The sequence below is a fragment of the Mauremys reevesii genome, linkage group 18, assembly GCF_016161935.1.
Source record: "Mauremys reevesii isolate NIE-2019 linkage group 18, ASM1616193v1, whole genome shotgun sequence".
Taxonomy (NCBI): Eukaryota; Metazoa; Chordata; order Testudines; family Geoemydidae; genus Mauremys; species Mauremys reevesii.
This window is the reverse complement of record NC_052640.1, coordinates 4,110,652-4,130,494: the sequence shown is the minus strand read 5'-3', so window position 1 is coordinate 4,130,494 and position 19,843 is coordinate 4,110,652. Positions and strand designations below refer to the sequence as shown.

General features: G+C 48.8%; 1 protein-coding gene across 4 annotated transcripts in view; it reads right to left on the bottom strand.

The window, feature by feature from the left end:
* SSH1 (slingshot protein phosphatase 1) overlaps positions 1-19,534 on the bottom strand; it is a 55,326-nt gene extending 35,792 nt beyond the window's left edge. For 2 of the 4 annotated variants that reach the window (XM_039505491.1, XM_039505488.1), the window contains exons 1-2: positions 19,367-19,534; positions 13,822-13,862 (exon numbers count right to left, since the gene is read on the bottom strand). In XM_039505491.1, coding sequence (XP_039361425.1) covers positions 13,822-13,862; positions 19,367-19,432 — 107 coding nt within the window. In that variant the 5' untranslated portion in view covers positions 19,433-19,534. Of the gene's footprint in view, positions 1-9,949; positions 9,997-13,821; positions 13,863-19,366 lie in introns of those variants that run through there. The other 2 variants (XM_039505487.1, XM_039505489.1) reach the window with 2 other exon arrangements.
* Between the last annotated feature and the right edge of the window lie 309 nt (positions 19,535-19,843).

Here is a 19,843-nt window from a genome sequence, read left to right as displayed (position 1 = left end):
AATTGGCCAGGATCATTCAGTGAGTCAATTACAGAGAAGGGAACTGAACCCAGGAGACATCAGGTCCCTATATTAGTATGCAACACCTTGGCTTGTCTAAGGCCATACATCCGGCACTGCTCCGCCAAGCACATTTGGCCCCGCAGGATATCCCCTTGCTGGCCTCCCATTGCCTTCTGCGCCATATTCAGGTTCATCACTCTTGCCTCCAAGACCCTCCACAACTTAGAATCATAGAATATTAGGGTTAGAAGAGATCTCAGGAGGTCATCTAGTCCAATCCCCCACTCAAAGCAGGACCAACACCAACTAAATCATCACAGCCAGGGCTTTGTCAAGCCGGGCCTTAAAAATCTCTAAGGTTGGAGATTCCACCACCTCCGTAGGTAACCCATTCCAGTGTTTCACCACCCTCCTAGTGAAATAGCGTTTCCCAATATCCAATCTAGTCCTCCCCCACTGCAACTTGAGACCATTGCTTCTTGGTCTGTCATCTGCCACCACTGAGAACAGCCTACCTCCATCCTCTTTGGAACCCCCCCTTCAGGTAATTTAAGGCTGCTATCAAATCCCCCCTCACTCTTCTCTTCTGCAGACTAAATAACCCCAGTTCCCTCAGCCTCTCCTCATAAGCCATGTGCCCCAGCCCCCTAATAATTTTCATTGCCCTCCACTGGACTCTCTCCAATTTGTCCACATCCCTTCTGTAGTGAGGGGACCAAAACTGGACGCAGTACTCCAGATGTGGCCTCACCAATGCCAAATAGAGGGGAATAATCATTTCCCTCGATCTGCTGGCAATGCTCCTACTACTACAGCCCAATATGCCATTGGCCTTCTTGGAAACAAGGGCACACTGCTGACTCATATCCAGCTTCTCGTCCACTGTAACCCCTAGGTAATTTTATGCAGAACTGCTGCTTAGCCAGTCGGTCCCCAGCCTGTAGCGGTGCATGGGATTCTTCCTTCCTAAGTGCAGAACTCTGCACTTGTCGTTGTTGAACCTCATCAGATTTCTTTTGGCCCAATCCTTCAATTTGTCTAGGTCACTCTGGACCCTATCCCTACCCTCCAGCATATCTACCTCTCCCCCCAGCTTAGTGTCATCTGCGAACTTGCTGAAAGTGCAATTAATCTCATCATCCAGATCATTAATACAAATGTTGAACAAAACCGGCCCCAGGACCGACCCTTGGGGCACTCCGCTTGATACCAGCTGCCAACTAGACATCGAGCCGCGGATCACTATCCGTTGAGCCCAACAATCTAGCCAGCTTTCTATCCACCTTATAGTCCATTCATCCAATCCATACTTTTTTAACTTGCTGGCAAGAATACTGTGGGAGACCGCATCAAAAGATTTGCTAAAGTCAAGATATATCACATCCACCACTTTCCTCATATCCACAGAGCCAGTTATTTCATCACAGAAGGCAATCAGATTGGTCAGGCATGACTTGCCCTTGCTGAACCCATGTTGACTGTTCCTGATCACCTTCCTCTCCTCCAACTTCCCTCCTTCCACTTCCTCCACATTCCCAGCACCTCAACAAACTGCACCCCACTTTTGTCCTCCCCCCATACTTGCCTTTATGCTGCCCTCTGCCAGGCTTCCACCCCTCAAAACACATTTCTTCCAGGAGGCCAACAGGTAGTGGCATAGTCTTACTGGCCTCACTCTCAGCCTTACTCCAGACCTCTCCCTGGGTTTGTCATCCCTTCCCACTGTTCTTGTCTTAACTCACTGGCTGTAAGCTCTCTGGGGCAGGGTCTCTGTCCCCATCTGCACTGTATAGAATGTACATCGATAGCGCTATGTAAGGAAAAAACAATAACCATCCTTCAGGCAGACCTGACTAGCCTCTCTGTCAGCCTCAGTGCAGACATCACTCTCCTCCTGCTTTACAGGAGAACCTCACCCTGAATCGTTCACAGGGAGAAGCATTGCTGGCCAGGTGCAATGCCAGCAAGCTCAGAGGGATTAGAGAAGTGACTCCAAAAATCCAGCTCCCAGCCCCATCAGTGAGCCAGGGCTGTGCTCCAGCTCTGTCCCTTTTACTCCCAGAGGAGCGGCGAGCGCAGCAAAGCTGGCACAATCAGCTCCTAGCAGGAAGGGGCAGCCTGGGTTGCTCCCCCAGCCAATGAAGGAGCAGCTTTGGTAGGCCCCTCAAGCTAGAATTGTATCTGAATACAGGGAAGGGAAGGTGGAAAAACCTTTGGGATCCCAAGACAGACACAAAAATAAGCTAGCAGAGCGACTACAAATGGCTAGAGAAGAGAAAATGCTAAGAATCCCCAGTACTTTGGAGGGTGAAAAGCCAAACAAAATTATAGACTGTTTTACAAGAAAAGAAAAACTGTGCATGGTGCCCATCCCATTAATAACACAGTTCACACAGGCAAGAGGCCCATCACAGCATCAGGCAAGTATGCAACAGACTTGGAACGAATGTTTTTAATTGCAATTACCATTTCTGAGCTTCCCGCTGAAAAATGATGTCATTCGTGTCACCAGCTGTCTCAGAGTCCAGTGTCAGATATTTTAAAAGCGTCTCTGCTTGTATTAGTGCTCATTAAACAATAATAAACACTTATACTTTTTGATACATTAACCCTTAAGATGACACTTCATCCTATGACCACACGCACCAAAGCGTTCATTTGTCTGGCCGTCTGCAAAACGCCAGCATTCTAGCATGGGTGTGAACACAGAATGGGGAAAGGGGACTCCAGAGTCCCGTGTCCAATGTTTCAGCCACAAGATCATCTTTCCTAACCATCCAACAATTCAGAATAGACCCGTATGGTTTTGCTTCTTGCAGCTGTCTTAACTGCTACCCACTTGCTTATATTGCTAGCTACGTCGGGGCAAAACACCCCTCCAGTGCTGTCCCTTGCATGGTATCACAGTCCAGACTGATCTGAAGAGATCCTGGATACAACGTGGCAGCACATCTACTGGAAGGGGTTAAACAAAACAAAGCAAAGATGCAGTGGGGCAGCTTTGTAGCCTAGAGCAGACTTTGCTCCCCAATGCACTGGTGGTCTGTAGCGAGCCAGCTAGTCACATGGTGCTGGCTTTCCTCCTCATTTCCAGCTCCAGACTGCATTAAAAGAACTGAAAAAACATTCAGTGCTTTCCTAGTGTTTTGCCATGTAGGCAATTGCTATAGAGATGCTGTGGGGTTATGTGAGGGGAGGAAGACCACACAACCGGGAATGGCAGGGGAGGCGTTCATGAGAAAAACTCTGTTACACTGCTCCCTGCCAGAGAACAGTTTGGAACGCTTGGCCTAGCAGATAGTGCTGTGTGTTAGTACCTCTGAGAGTGAATCTCAGGAATGCTGCTCCTCAGGCAGGAGCGACATCGGCTCCTCTCTCAGCCAAGCTGCCAGCATACTGACCAATCTGCCTCCATTCCGTTCCCAAACTCATTATTTTAAACCTTTAAACTATTTTATTCGTCACCCCAGCTCACCTGCCCTTTGTTGGTGGCTCCCAACATCACACTCCCATAACCACTGGGAAGGGGAAGGGGAGGCTGGGTGGCCGAGCACAGGAAGGTGAACAATTGTTTCCAGGATTAAGAAACAAGCCCACAAATGGAATGAGCTATGGTCAGCCACCACACAGACAGACAACAGTGCAGAGAGTGATTGAAAACCCCAGCAACACCAGCAGTGCATCTGCCCAGAAAATGCAGAGCTGATGGGTTTTAGAACGATTCCAAAAAAGGCAGCAGAGGCCAGGGCGTATTTGACACATCAGTGATGTGTACAAAATAAACCCAGCAAAACCATGCAGAGTAACTGAGCAAAAGCCAAAAAGCCTCTCATCTAGATCATCCCAGGCCAGCACACTCCCTAGTGCAGTGGTTCTCAAACTTTTGCACTGGTGACCCCTTTCACTTAGCAAGCCTCTGAGTGCGACCCCCCTTATAAATTAAAAACACTTTTTAATATATTTAACACCATTATAAATGCTGGAGGCAAAGTGGGGTTTGGGGTGGAGGCTGACAGCTTGTGACTCCCCATGTAATAACCTCATGACCCCCTGAGGAGTACGACCCCCAGTTTGAGAACCCCTGCCCTAGTAGTGGCTATTATCCATCACTCACACAGACCCTCATCCCACAGCAGGTGTCTTTGCTAGTGATCTTTACAACTTGGATTTCTACAGGAAAAAAGCAAAAATGAGCTGCTATGATTGTAGCAGTTCTGTCAACGGTAAAACAGACAGTAAACAGCAACCGTAACAGGGTGTTCTTCCGACTGTATGTGGATGCTCACAACCCTACAAACCAACACTGCTGGAGCATCTCCAGCTGCCCAACAGCTCTCCTAAAGGGGTACAACCAGGCTTACGGTATCAACTACTCAAAAGGAAAGTTCTTTCCTACCACCACCACCTGAGTTCTGCACTATCTATCATTAAAACACTCTAACTTTATCCATCCCCACTCAGTCGCTCCCTGTGTACCACAGCACTTACCAGCATACTCGCTTGGACTGCTGCCCCTCACCGTGGTCTCAATCCCACAAGGGGCTCGAGCACTCCGCATCCTATTGAACAGTACATACAGCATCTTCAGGATCAAGCCCTACAGGAGAGAATCAGCTACAGGCAGGGCATTGTCTACGAAGTCTCTTTGCCTTTGGAACCAGCCAGCCAATACGCACTGCCCAAATCTGTTCACCTCCTGGGCTGGCTGCAAACACTATTTGCTAAGTCTCTGGGGGAAGCCATAGGGTTTGAGGGTCAGGGCGTACTTTATGCTCCAAATTATAGGTAGTTTACACAGATTTACTTTTGTTGAATGGGAGCACAGTAATGGATTTCTGTGTGGATTGTGATTCTAATGAACTGGGGGGGGAGCGAGCGTAGCAGAGAGGTGTTTTTTTTTGTATTTAAGTGTGAATAACTAAATGGATGCAGTTTGCTTCCTTTTAGTATTTCATTCCTATTAAAGGCAGGGCCTGACTGGTCTGTTTCACTTTCTGATCCCATGCACTAGCATGGTGCTGTTGCTTTGCTGTTTCAGAGGCAGCAGAGGGATTTTGAAATCTTGTCTAAAGAAAAAAACCAACAACGCCCTTTTCATTTAAATTAAACAAAATCCATGAAGACTCCCTGTCTGCATTAGGTTTTCTACAACTGTTTTTTAAAACACTATTTGTTAGACAAACGTGCCGACCAAGCCTAGAAAAAGGTTCTAGCTCAGAGCTTTTTTTTAAAAATGGTGAAAATATTTTTTTTGCAGGGACGGGCTTCATGAAAGAAGTGAGCTTGTAGGAGGAGTCTGAAGCCACGCATCACCTTCCCTACACACACCACACCTGATGTCTGAATACCAGCTCTCTGGACTGGCAATGAATGGAGTGGCAGCCTGGAGCCTCCTGCTGAGACTCTGCCCGCGTCTATATAACCACACAGCGTTGCTCAGCTGCGAGCAGGCGACCGATGGAGACGCCACCTTCCCTGCTGTTGTTTAAGCCGGGGCTTTTTCCCACTCCACATTTTTCAAATGTTCCTGCACCAGACAGTGCGGAATGTAAAGCCCTAATTATAACTTTGCCAGTTTCCAAGGCCACACCCACAGGGCAGACAGTTACAAATGGTCAGGGGCCTGAGAACTCATTTCCCCATTGTACGGTGCACGCTAAGGCAGGCGGCTGCAGCCTTGTCAGGATATGATTCAGCATCCTGTTTTGAACATTTAATACACTCTTCAACTTCTGCCTCTGGAGCTCCCACCGACTCACTTTAAGGCAATAAATAGTGTAGCGAAGTAGCTGGACAAGAACACAGTGAGGCTACTGTCTTCCCAAATAACTGCTCAAGACAGGCACCCTGACTTCCCGAGCCCCAACATCCTCCCCAGCCCAAAGACCCAGAGTCAGTCAGGTCTGTTGTTAAAATACAACTAGTCTATTCTCCCCTCACTGCATTCACACAATTCCTTATACACTTAAAGGGATGTTTGTCGGGCAGTTTGAACAAAACAATTACATTTAAAAAGGTGTGGGGGTGGGTGGGGGAGGTTATAAAAATATTGAAAGATACACCTGTATGCACAGAAGTCAGTTTGTATATAAACATCCCTGTGTTGTGCTGGGATCTAAACACAGCACAAGACTAGCAGGGGAGAACAAGCTGAAACTAAGCAGGTTTTTTTCACTACCAGAGTTAAGTGAAGTGCAAAATGTAAACAAATAGCAGAATGGAGAACAGTAAATTGGATTTTTAAAGTTCTTTGAGTTTCAATTACTTAAGGTACTATTGGTATCACAGGGAAGAATTTTGTAAATATGATTTTAATTAAATCACCTCCCTGTTTATGCACGAGAGTTTATACCCATGCAAGCTGGGAGTATATGCTTGGAAGGAACTTACTTGCAGTAATTTTTTCTGCTGTTGATTACTGAGTAGTTTGGTGACTTCAGTAAATCAAAAGATTCCATCAGACACACAAAGCCAAAGTACAGAAGGAGCCAAATTCACCCCAGTGTAACTCCACTGCCTTCAATGGTTTCCAAACCACAATCAGAAAATAACTTTATTTTATTAAACAACAACAAAAGCAAGTGTTCAGCTAGTTATTAACCAATATGGTCTCTCATAGCAGAGCATGTTCATTTCTGACCAGGTAACCCACTGGGATAGTGAGTGCTCAGCCATGTAAATCACTGAAAGGCAAAGACAGGGGAAACAATGCTACTTCCTCATTGCATTTTGAAAGACAGATCAACTAATGCTAGCTTCAGAGGTGATAAAAAGTCCTATAAATGAGACAGCTGACAGGTAATGAATGAAAGCAATAATTCTTAACACATACACATCACTTTGCATCTCAGAGTGTTTTACAAAGATGAGAAAGTATTATCTCCCATTTTACAGATGGGTAAATGAGGCTCAGATAGGTTAAGTGACTTGGCCAAGGTCACAGAGTGAGTCAGTAGCAGAGCTGGGACAGGGGAGGGAAGAACTCAGGTCTTTCTAGTCCCTGTCCTGTTCTCTATCAACTGGACCACACTGTCAGCAATGTGTAGCATTTCACTGGTAAAGATACTCTATTGCACACTCAACTAAAGTCATCCTGAACAGCAGTTTGTACTGTAGATACAATACAGGCCTACAGGAGTTCTTCAAAGGCTCCATGGGTAGATAAGGGCCCAATCCTGCAAACCTTTATTTACACATCAAACCCCATTTGCAGAATCTGCCCCTTAACTGTTATTTTAAAAAGCTCTAAGAACCCAGTCCTGCAGGCTCAGAAATGCAGGATTGGGTCATAAATGTTTAATATAATGTTCTTTTTAAAAAAGCAGCAGCATATTTCCCTGCCTGCCCCTGCTCCCCGCTCCCAGAAGCACCAGTTTCTCAGTGTTTACAACTTCAGAGCTATCTTCCCCCAAAGGCACATTCTTCCAGTCAGAATCCTCTGCCATGCTGTGGACAAATTTAATTTGCATTTTTATTGCTTTAGCTTTCTAATCTTCTGCCTCTACCAAAGTAGAGCAGCTAGCCTCAGAGTTCCATCACCAACACAGCCGACAAAGAGAACAGAGACCCATGCAGCTTTACCCCTTCTCCCTAGGATACTCCATAAAAGCACCGCGTCCGGTTTACTGTTTGGTACAGATGTGGGAGGTACCCATGTGTGCTCAGGATAACTGGAACAGGAGGAGGGCAGAGGATCCAAGCCCATTTACAGGTCTGTTTCAGAGTTGCCCACTGGGAGACCTGTCTGGTCTACCTTTACTTCCCATGCCCAGTGCCACCCCAACACAATTCCTGCATGTAGCCATCAGGCTTGGTGGAGTCTCAAACAGCCACGTGGCTCTTAAAAGGAGTTATGGGGCTGCAGAAGCATCGCATAACCATTTCAGACATGGCTCCTACCCCTCAGTCTGTGAAGAAGCCAAGACACAATGCAGAGACTGCTTTGAGACTAGACGCTGCAGGAACGCAGAGACTTAGGACTGGAAGGGACCTCCTGGGTCATAAAGTCCAGTCCCTACTACAGCAGCGACACAATGCCATCCAAGACCTTATCAAGCACCCTTTGAAAACTACTTAGGTTGTTTGCACCCAACTCCTCCTACTGGGAGGCTGATCCAAAACCTCCCTCCTCTGAACTTTCTGCTCATTTCCAGCCTAAATTCATTCATGGCCAGTTTATACCCATTTGCTCCTGTATCACCACAGTCCTTCAGCTTAAATAGATCATCCCCTTCCCTGGTGTTTACCACCTGATGCATTAATAGAGCGCAACAAGGTCCCCTCTCAGCCTTTGTTCTGCTGCACACTAAGCATGGGGTGAGTTAAACTGTGGCAGTCTAACCCACATGAGCATGACCATGTTACTGTGCTAGCAGGTAGTGGGGTTTCCTTCTGGCCCCTCCAAGGCTGAGGTGCCCCACAATGACCCTAGCTCGCTCAATGCAGAGTGGAGCTACCTCCTAGAGCTGTCTTTAATGTTGTCAGTCAAAACCAATTATTTCAAGAGAGACCTTCAGACCAGATCAGAGGTCTGAATAGGTATCCCCTAGACCTCAACGCATCATGGCTCTAACGTCATCCTCTGTGCAGGCAATCAGCGTCTGAAGGCACCCACGCATTGTCTCTCTTCAACCACATTCAGAATGTGACTGAAAACCCTGTAATTGTGAGCATTATGGAATGACTGGATAAACAAACTTACTGTATATTTGTAATTAAGACAGTGATTATCTGGATGTATTGGCCGAGTGTATTTGAGCAATAGCCAACATTCATAATGGGACTGGCTAGGTGTGAAACATTCTCCTTGACTTAGGACAAGACAACCTATCATCATGGATGATAAAAAGGAACAGATCAAGTAATTAATTATTTTACTTACACACACAGGATTTTTTATATTACAAGTGATAAACTCTCTCTCCCCCAGTCACAACAGGGTAAATAAATAATTCTTGAGTTTAGATGAGTTGTACCAAGAAAAAACTAACCGTGTCCTCCAGAGCAGCTTAACACTTGCCTTTACTGAGGGTGCCTCAGTGTAACAGAGCAGAATCTGGCTTTAAAGCCACCTGACTTTCAGAGATGTTGAGCACCCATTACTTGGCCATTATTTGAAAACTGAAGTCCCTGAAAAAAAACTGTAAAAAAAAAACATCTCAGTAGTCCCATTAACTTAATGAACTCACTTGTGGTCAGTTCAAGAGTGTACACAAGTCTTTCAGTGGGTGTGTGTAGCATCCTGAAAAAAAAAAAAAAAAAAAAAAAAACCAGGACAGACAGGAGAGACACAAGAGACAGAAATTCAGGCAACCAACAACAAAGACACACACACACACACAACAATTTGAGAATTTACCAGGTTACTGAATCACTGAATCAAATTCATACAAGGGTTGGCCTCCCACTTGCATGGTCCTCAACCCCCCGACACCTTCCAAGATCCATGGGTCCTACACATGCTTATTACAACATGTGGTGTACCTCATCCAGTGCACTAAATGCCCCAATAACAACTAAGTGGGTGAAATCAGACAATCACTACACTCTCGAATGAATGCACACAGGAAAATGATAAAAGACAAAAACAACCTATCATCTGTGAGTGAGCGAACACTTTTCACAAAGCGATCACTCTACAGCTGACCTCTCAGTCCTCATCCTCAAAGGAAACCTGCACAACACTTTCAAAAGACGAGCCGGGAACTTAAATTCATTACTCTGCTAGGCACTAAAAATCATGGACTGAACAGAGACACTGGATTTATGCTTTATTACAGCAATCTTTAACCTCCCCATTTTTTGTCCTATGACTGCCGAGGTGCTAATGGGCCACTCCACCTTGAATGGTCCCTTACAATATGTGCTAACTATCTATGCTAAACAATCTGTTCCATCTTGTATTTAGCTGTGACAGAAGTTGGTTCAATAAAATATATGACCTCACCTGCCTTGTCTCTCTAATATCCTGGGCCCAAGACAGCTACAACAACACTGCACACATGGGGCTGTCGTGTAATTCCAAAGAGGAGTCAGAGGTGCGGCAGCTAGCCCTTTGTGACAGGGGTCGACAGAACCTTCAGCAATTCTAGAAAGAGCCTGATGGTATGAACACACTGAGCCAACTGTCCTACCACAAATGAAAATTCTGGGACTTTCTGCAGCCAGTTTATGAAAAGTTTCTGAAAAAGCCATAAATGTGTAATATCTGATAAATCCTGTCTCAGGGAAATTCACCCAGCACTGGCAGACAGATGGACTTTATGTTCCAACAGCTCTTCCTTTTTCTGACTTCTAGGATCCTATGAGGTCTTTTAAGTCACGCACTACCAAACCCTATGCCCACCACATGTGACAGAGCACTGCTATCATGTCAGTCTCTCTCAGTCCAGGATCTCAAAGTTAAGACAAAAGTATCTCACTGCCACACCAATCAATGCCTGCATTTCCTGCAGCGAACACAACCCCGGCTTTTGACTGCTTTTGCAGCAAAAGAACAATGAAGTTGAACAACTCTGCCACCCTATGGGCACAAGGTAGAGTCTCAGTAAATCCCTCTACAGAAGGCACCTTATGAAGACAAACTTCTGTGCAGAGGGTTACAATCCATTTTTAAATTTGATTTCATAGGCCATGGTGCCACATAAACTCCCCTCAATCCTTAACACAGCTCCCACTCATCACAGCAAGAGGGTTGGACAAAGATCAAGGGTAGCAACTAATTATTACGCCTCAGTCCTGCAAATATACATACAAGTAGCCCCATTATGCTCTGAGAGGTCGGGGAATCAGACCTTAGTTCGTAAAGTTACTGCTGTTCGCAGCATCACTCAGTGAAAAAAAATTACACAATACCCTTTTAAGACTGGTATTAATCTCCCCTTTTGTTTATTTGGCCGCTGGTGAGTCCAAATGCCTGACTTGTGCCTATATATCCAGAGGCCCTGAGTTGAATGAGACCATGCACACTTCTCAAAGCTGCTTCAGGCTGCCTTAGGGTTTGGTTACACTGGAGCTGGAAGGTGTGAATTCCAACTCAAGGAGACATACCCACACTAGCTCTAATCAGGCTTGCATACTAAAAACAGAAGCGTAGCCATGGTGGTGCGAGCGGTGGGAAGAGCTAGCCGACCTCAGTACGATCCTGTCCAATACCCTAGGTACGTACTCAGAACAGTTAGCCTCTCCGGCCGCTTGCCCACCACAGCTACATTTCTATTTTGGTGCAATCGCTCGATCAGAGCTAGCATGGGTGTGACTCCTTGAGCAGGAATTTACGCCTTCTAACTCCACCAGTCCTAAACCTGAAACGGCTCTGAGAAGGGTGCACCATCTCAGGGCAGGTCTACACTACAGGGGAAAATCGATATAAGATACGCAACTTCAGCTACGTGAATAACGTAGCTGAAGTCGAAGTATCTTATATCGAATTACCTACCATCCTCACAGCGCGGGATCGATGTCCGCGGCTCCCCATGTCGACTCCGCTACCGCCGTTCAGGTTGGTGGAGTTATGGAGTCGACATGAGCGCGTTCGGGGATCGATATATCGCGTCTAGATGAGACGCGATATATCGATCCCCGAGAAATCGATTGCTACCCGCCGATATGGCGGGTAGTGAAGACGTACCCTCATTCAGGTCAGTGTGACGTTAGCTCTGAAACTTAATGGAGAGGCTTTATGGCTATATTTTTAAGTAATGCAGGTGATCAGTTGAACACATCATTTAAACCTTCCAGATCCAGCACAGACATACCCTGAGGCAGCATTACATCAGGCTACATTCAGGTTCTTTGTGATCATATTGGTTAGATACTTGATACTTTTTTACAAATGAAATTTTGCATTCTGCAGAATCGCCATCTGTCATGACGACCAGATAATACCAAGCAGGCTGAAACCAGTCGTTTGACACACCTTCCTTAGAACTCTGCTGCCTTGCGTCTACGCGGACCAGCTGCTTATGCACCTATGATTGCACGATCGCTTTGCCCCTTTATAAAGAACAACAATAATCGGCATGTCTGCAGCAGCTTTCAGCAAAGGGACATTTTATAGACATGAATTAGTTCTCATGACCCTCCTGGTAGGTTACCTATTATTTGTTTTACAAAAGGGTAAACAAAAGCACAGCAAGATCAAGGCATGGGCCCAGGGCCCTGGTAAATCAATGACAATCTTTCCATTGACTTCAGTGGGTGCTAAGTGTGGCCCCAAGTCACACAGTGCAGGGGCTCTCAACCTCTTTCTTTCTGAGGCCCCCACAACATGCTCTAAAAACTCCATGCCCACCTGTGCCACAACAACTGGTTTTCAGCAGATGCAGTAGATTAAAAGCCAGGGGGTAGCAAGCAGGGCAATTGCCCAGGGCCCCATGCCACCGGGGACCCCACGAAGCTAAGTTGCTCAGGCTTCGGCTTTCAGCCCCGGGCCGCAGGGCTTGGGCTTTCTGCCCTGGGCCCCAGCAAGCCTAATGCCGGCCCTGCTCTCTGGTCTATTTTGGCGTAGCCCTGAAACCTGCTCCCAGAACCCTGATTGCGAACCACTGATATGGGGAATAAGTGGCAGAGCTGGGAGTAGAACCAGGAGTCCTGAATTCTCCTTGAACTTCTAGACACCACTGCCACTACAGAATAAGGATTGAGAAATAAAAATTAAAAATTGCAATCAGAACTTACAAACCAGAGAGTCCTGCTTAGCAAAATCCAATGCACAGTGCCTCTGATGTACAGCCAGTCTTGTTAGAGAGATTTGTAACTCAAGTCAAATCACTTTTGAGCCAAACAACAAAGGCTGTAATACAGCTGCTTGCCGCTTACCTCACCTGTTTATAGAGAAGACTCGGCTTTCTAACTTCACTTTATGCAGAATGAAAAGAGTCCATTCCTCAAAACCCAATCCACTGCCAAAATCAGAAAATTATACAGGTTCCAAATTAAAAGAGGTTCTATCCCAGCCCCAAAACATAGCTATGCAGCTGCTGGAATCCACTGGTGTATCAGGTTGTAAAGGGAAATCAAACTTCCAATAGTGTGTAACAGAGACACACCATGCAATATCCCATGAACTCAGTGTGCCCGAAGTTATAAAACAAGCAATGACAAATGGCAAACAGAAAACAAAACCAACCAACTGCCTAAGTGGACATTAAAACTGGGCCAAGGAGAAGAGAAAATTAAAAGAACAAGCCTGCTAAGATACTGCAGGGTTTCTAAGCCTTTCCCTTCAGACAGCTACGTTTGGAGATTGTGGGGCATCAACTGAGTCTGCACATGAAAGCCCTCTCCCATCTCCTCTGGGTTACTTACCTCAGCCCTCTCTTCGCTTATATCTTTTGTTCCTTTCCTTTTCCCCTCCTCACTTGATAACAGCAACTTCTTATTTCCAACATGAAATGAATTCAATCCTTGACCGTTAAACAGTCAAAAGCGAACAGAGGATGGCTCCATTTCCACCATTTCTCCACCCCCCTCCAAAAAGGGCATAGAAGAAGCCCAAACCATTAGAGACAAGACACATTAAGATAATTAATAAGCATTGTGGATGAATTTTATAAACAATTTTCCACTTTTTTCCTGACAAGAAAATTAAACCTCGTTTTAATTTTTAAATGTTAAATGCCAAGATAAAAAATAAAATAAATGAGAGAGCTCAGTGATCAGGCCTCAGCTCACTACAGGCTCTTGGGTCTACACAGGAGCAAGAATCTGCCTGCCCAAAGCTCACTGTGGGATCAGGACCTAGGAAATCACATGGCAGAAGTTCAACAGTGCTGGAAACAATGTTTAGAACAGCATGAATTAAATGGTTCTGCTCACCTCAGGTTTAATTTGCGATCTTCATCACTGCCAACCTCCAGCTAAGGAGGGAAAAGAGGGATAGAGAACGTGTTATGCACTGGCTGTTCCCACCTTATCATCAAAAATTCCTCACGCTTTTTAAAACAATGATTTTTTTTCAATGTCCACAGAAACATAGTGCTATCCAGCCACATAAAACATCCCCACCCACCATTTCACCTGGTGCAGGATGTCAAAGGGAGTTTAAAACCATTAGGTACCAATCCTGCAAGCTGGAGGGCAGATCAGCTTGTGGCTGGAGTGCCCAGACATCACAAGGGATGTGCACACAGCCCTCCCATTGAAGTCAGAACGTTAGCAAAGAGCGGGGCGTAAGTAAAGCCTCCAGTGGATGGGGCAGAGTGTCAATATGGTGGATGTAATCAAAACTGTCCAACTTTGTTTCATAAACCTTATGCTCCTGATCTCTGGTAGGTGCCTATGTGTTTAGGCCAGGAAGAGCTGAGCCTATTCCCAGTTCAAAGCGTGCAGCCTACTGATAAATATCATGTTCCTAAATGGCCATGGATTTGTTTTTCTGAATTTTTTGCAAGTATTTTCACCAACCAAGATAAGGTAGCCTGGCCATTAGAAGCAAGAGTAAAACCTAACACAGCCTCAGCACAAATGTGGCTTTTACACAAATCAGCAGAAGCTAATTTGGCCTTTAAACTTAAAAAAGCATAAGTGTCCTACTGGTTTTTATTAACATTTCTATCACAGTAGTGCCAAAGGCCACAACCAGTTGGAGCGCCCTTCTGCTGTACAATGTACAATGCTCTTAAATGATTTTTATGGACCTCAACTTTAAAAAAAAGGGTTTTAACAACATTTTGAAGGTTAGAGGGGTTTTTTAAATGTTAAGACTTCAGAAGGTCAGAGTTAATGATGCCAAAGACTGTGCTGCTCATAGCTAGTAGTTATGGGCCTTAATTTGTTATTGGACATTGAAATGATGATACACTAGCTCTATTACAGCTCTGCATAATCTGTATATCAGACGTATAGCTATTCAGTGGAAAGGAGATATTAAAAAGCAATGCAAGATTACTGTGACTGATGGAGCTTTGAAGAAAAATATATTTCCTCTATTTTTATAGTTTGTTTATTTTGTGCATTTACCACCACTTAGCGTTGGGTCCTTATCCTGAAGTCAGACTCCTGCAGAAAAACCCCTGGAGCCATGTGGAGTCCCAGTGATTTCAAAAAATCCACTGAAATCACTGGACACAGGGTCCACCTGCCTGGATTCAGTTGCAGAGTTGGGGACTTGGTGAGCTCTCCCACTTGTCTGTGTCTGTTACACAGCAATGGGGGAACATACAAACATTTTTTAAAAATTGTGATTGTAAAAATATGTGTGAAACCACAAATATCACCAGGGAGATTCACACTTGAAGCTACTTGACACTCATTTTTTCGAATGGACTAGGTTTCAAGTTGACCTTTTTTAAAAATAAACAAAAATAGGCACAATAGGAAGAATTAAGGGCTTGCCATTACAGAGGACAGAAACCTTCTTAACTGGCTTTAGCTCTTTGGACAGAACATTTATCCGAACTGACAAGGCTGGCAACTCGACTGTGTATTTGCTGGGTTATATAAAAATATAATTGTCTTGCACTGGACCCATCACTGGCAATGCCATTTCAACCATCCACTCATCCCCCAGTATGTCCCAGGCACTCTGAGTGATGTCAAGCCATGGCTCTTCAGGTGAGAGCATCCTGAAGTCTGATCTTCAGGCCCTGATTCTGCACCGTGACCTGCCCAAGCAGACGGCTGAGCCTGTACAGCTTGCAATGCAGGATTGGGGCTTTGCTTACAGCAGCAAAGTTGCTGGAGATCTGATAGTTCAAGGGAGCTATTTGAATTTATAAAAAATTAGTGACTGCAAATTCATTTTCTTCTCAGAAAAAAATTCATAAGGGTTTCTGACATGCCATATTGACACTATGACAACTCCCCTGAAGACAACATTAGCATCCATTTTATAAATCCATACTGGTTTATGTGTTATGAAGAAGCAGGCTGTAAGAGCTCTTTCATAGTACATAAACCATTGTTTAAATTTGCAGGGGTGATTCATAGCTTCATGGACTTTTAGATCAGAAAGGACCATTAGGATGGAGAGCAGGGGGAGATATCCTACCTCAGCCTTTCTCTGGGTGCCACTTAAAGCATCTTTGTTCCTGGCTCATCAAGATGCTTTTGAAAAGGAATTGCCCTGCCTTTGGAATACACTCTATTGCATCAAATGGCAGAGGTGAGTCAATACTGTGTGCCATGGAAGGAGACCCCTACTTCCTTGAAAAAAAGCTTTATACCCCTACATGATATGATACTGAATAGACATAATGCAGAAAGATGCCAAAGACAAGATAGACCCACCAAAAGCCTGATTCGTCTCTCACATGCACTAGATTAAAACCTGTGTAACCCCACTGACTTCAGTAGGATTACTCCTGATTTACAACTGTGTAAATGAGATGAGAATCAGGTCTCTCTATTTCACAGGTTCACAGGGCAATCAATGGTTTAGGTACAAAATTTAGGTTTTATACCTTTTTTTTTTAAGTAAAGATTTGAAAAACGTTTATGAATCTTCATGATTTTATAACATTTTCAGTGAAACAAGACGGGTGAGGAAATCTCTTTTATTGGGCCATCTGCTGTTGCTGAGAAAGACATTTTTGAGCTTACACAGGGCTCTTCTTCAGATCTTCTTCTGACAGGAAGAAGAGCTCTGTGCAGCTTGAAAGGTTGTTTCTCTCACCAACAGAAGTTGGTCCAATAAAAGGTATTACCTCACTCACCTCGGCTCTCTAACATCCTGGGACCCACACAGCTACAACACTGCATTCAGCATTTTTCAGTGAACACAGCTAGAAAACCCACCATGTCTCTGTGGCTTGGTAAACCCAAACCCACAACCTGGAGCTAGGGCAGCGCCACCAGGGAATTAAAGGCTGAGTCCAAGGTCCACAGTTTGGAATGAACAAAGTAAACAAAGAGCATCCCTGAGCTGGGGACAGTCAGTGAGATTTTTACCAGCCACTCCCCACCACCTCCCATACGGGTTAGTGACAGGGATTTGACAGGTGAGACATAGGACTGTTAACCTGACAGGAGAACGGACACAAGGGGAAGTATATGGCAATGAGGCCCAGGTGAGTGGGATGCTGCGTAAAGGGAGGGCATGGGGGTGTAGGGAAGGACACAGGAGAGCGAGGAGTTAGGGTAGGCGAACACAGGGCCTGTCTTTTGGGTTTATAAGGCAGGGGAAGGATACAGGAGTGTATAGGGCAGGAGAAGAGCAGAGGAGATAACAGAAGTGGGGGCATATGGGGCTGGGAATAAGGCAGAGGAATATAGTAAGGTGTGGGGCCTGGTGCAGAGAGAGGAGGTATGGTGCAGTGAATGGGGCAGAGAGGGTACAGCAGGTGTGGGCCGTATAGAAGCAGGGGACAGAGTGGGGCAGAGCTGTATGTATACAGCAGGTGTATGGGCCAGAGGGATATAGCAGAGTATGGGCTCTGTAGAGGCAAGGCTATATAGCAAGATGTATGGGGTGGGGAGCAGGGGGCACAGTGGGGTTATAGCGGGGTGTGGGGGCAGGGGCATGGCAGGGGCATTGCAGGTTTGGGGGCAGGAGGTATACAGGGGTATGGCCGGGGGCAGATTGGGGCTGGGGTGTGGGAGCAGGTGTACAAGGGGGTATGGCGGAGGGACACGAGGGTAGGGCAGAGTGAGGGTATTGCGGGGTGTACAGAGGGTATGGCGGGGAGGCAGGGGGTATGGCGGGGCGGGGGCAGATTGGGGCTGGGGTGGGAGGCAGGGGTGTACACGGGGGTATGGCGGGGACACAGGGGGTATGGCGGGGGTGGGGCAGGGGCAGATGGGGGTATAGCGGGGTGTGAGGCGGGGACACGGGGTATGGCAGGGGTGGGGGCAGGGGGCAGATGGGGTATAGCAGGGGTGTGAGGGGCGGGGACACTGGGGTAGGTGGGGTGTGGGGGCAGGAGTGTACAGGGGTGGGGCGGGGCAGATGGGGATAGCGGGGTGTGAGGCGGGGACACGGGGGTAGGGTGGGGTGGGGGCAGGGGTGTACAGGGGTGGGGCAGGGGCAGATGGGGGTATAGCGGGGTGTGGGGCAGGGGTGTACAGGGGCGGGGGGGGGGGGGGGGGGGGGGGGGGCGGTGTGAGGGGCGGGGGCAGATGGGGTAGCGCGGTGTGGGGCAGGGGACAGGGGGTAGGGCGGGGGCAGGGGGCAGATGGGGGTATCGCGGGGTGTGAGGGGCGGGGGGACACGAGGGGTAGGGCGGGGTGTGGGGGTCGGGGGGGCAGATGGGGGTATAGCAGGGTGTGAGGGGCAGGGGGACACGGGGGTGGGGTGGGGCGGGGCAGATGGGGTATAGGCGGGTGTGGGGGCAGGGGTGTACAGGGGGTAGGGGCAGGGGGCAGATGGGGTATAGCGGGGTGTGGGGCAGGGGACACGGGGGCAGGGCGGTGTGGGGTCGGGGGCAGATGGGGGTATAGCGGTGTGAGGGGCGGGGGTGTACAGGGGGTAGGGCAGGGGGCAGATGGGGGTATAGCAGGGTGTGAGGCGGGGGCAGATGGGGGTATAGCAGGGTGTGGGGCAGGGGACACGGGGTGGGGCGGGGACACGGGGTATAGCGGGGTGTGGGGCGGGGACACGGGGTAGGGCGGGGTGTGGGGCAGGGGCAGATTAGGGGTAGCGGGGTGTGGGGAAGGGGGCAGATGGGGGTATAGCGGGGTGTGGGGCGGGGACAGGGGGGCAGGGGGTGTGAGGGCAGGGGGCAGATGGGGGTATAGCGGGTGTGAGGGGCGGGGACACGAGGGCAGGCCGGGTGTGGGGGCGGGGGCAGATGGGGGTATAGCGGGTGTGAGGGGCGGGGACACGGGGTGGGGGGGGGGGGTGGGGGGCAGGGGGCAGATGGGGTATAGCGGGGTGTGGGGCAGGGGACATGGGGGTAGGGGTGTGTACAGGGGTAGGGTGGGGTGTGGGGCAGGGGCAGATGGGGGTATAGCGGGGTGTGAGGGCAGGGGGACAGGGGGTAGGGCGGGGTGTGGGGGCAGATGGGGTATAGCGGGGTGTGAGGGTCGGGGACACGGGGTAGGGCGGGGTGTGGGGTAGGGGTGTACAGGGGGTAGGGCGGGGGCAGATGGGGGCAGATGGGGGTATAGTGGGGAGCAGGGGGCAGATGGGGTATAGCGGGGTGTGAGGGGCGGGGACACGGTGGGTAGGGCGGGGTGTGAGGGCGGGGGCAGATGGGGTATAGCGGGGTGTGAGGGCGGGGACACGGGGTAGGGCGGGGTGAGGGGCAGGGGCAGATTAGGGGTAGGGCGGGGTGTACAGGGGCAGGGGGGTATGGGGGCAGAGGGGCGGGGACACGGGGGTACAGGGGCGGAGTGTGGGGGCAGGACGGGTCCGTCCCCCTTTGCCCGCAGCCTGGCGCGGCCTCCCCCTGGGCCCGGCCCGAGGCCTCCCCGCCCGGCTCACCTCGCTGGCGCTGGCCGAGGAGGCGGCGCTGGGGGTCGGCGAGCGCTGCAGGGTGACCAGGGCCATGGCTGGGGCGCGGGGCTGCCGGCTCCGGGCCGGGGCGGAGCGCGGGGCCCGGCTACAGCGACGGCGGCTCCCGGCCTCCGGCCGCCTCCACCAGCTGCTGCTGCTGCGCAGCCTCCGGCCCGGGGAGGGGCGAGCGGGAGAGCGGCCCGAGGGGCCGCGGCAGGCGGGGAGGGGGCCCGAGAGGGGGCAGGCTGAGGGCGGGGGCTGGAGGCAGGGTGGGGAGGGGGCAGCAGGGTGGGGAGGGGGGAGGTGGGGCGCAGGGTGGGGGGCAGCAGGGGAGGTGGGGCGCAGGCCGCGGGTGAGGAGGGGGCAGCAGGGGAGGTGGGACGCAGGGTGGGGAGGGGGCAGGAGGGGAGGTGGGGTGCAGGGTGGGGAAGGGGGCAGCAGGGGAGGTGGGGCACAGGGTGGGAA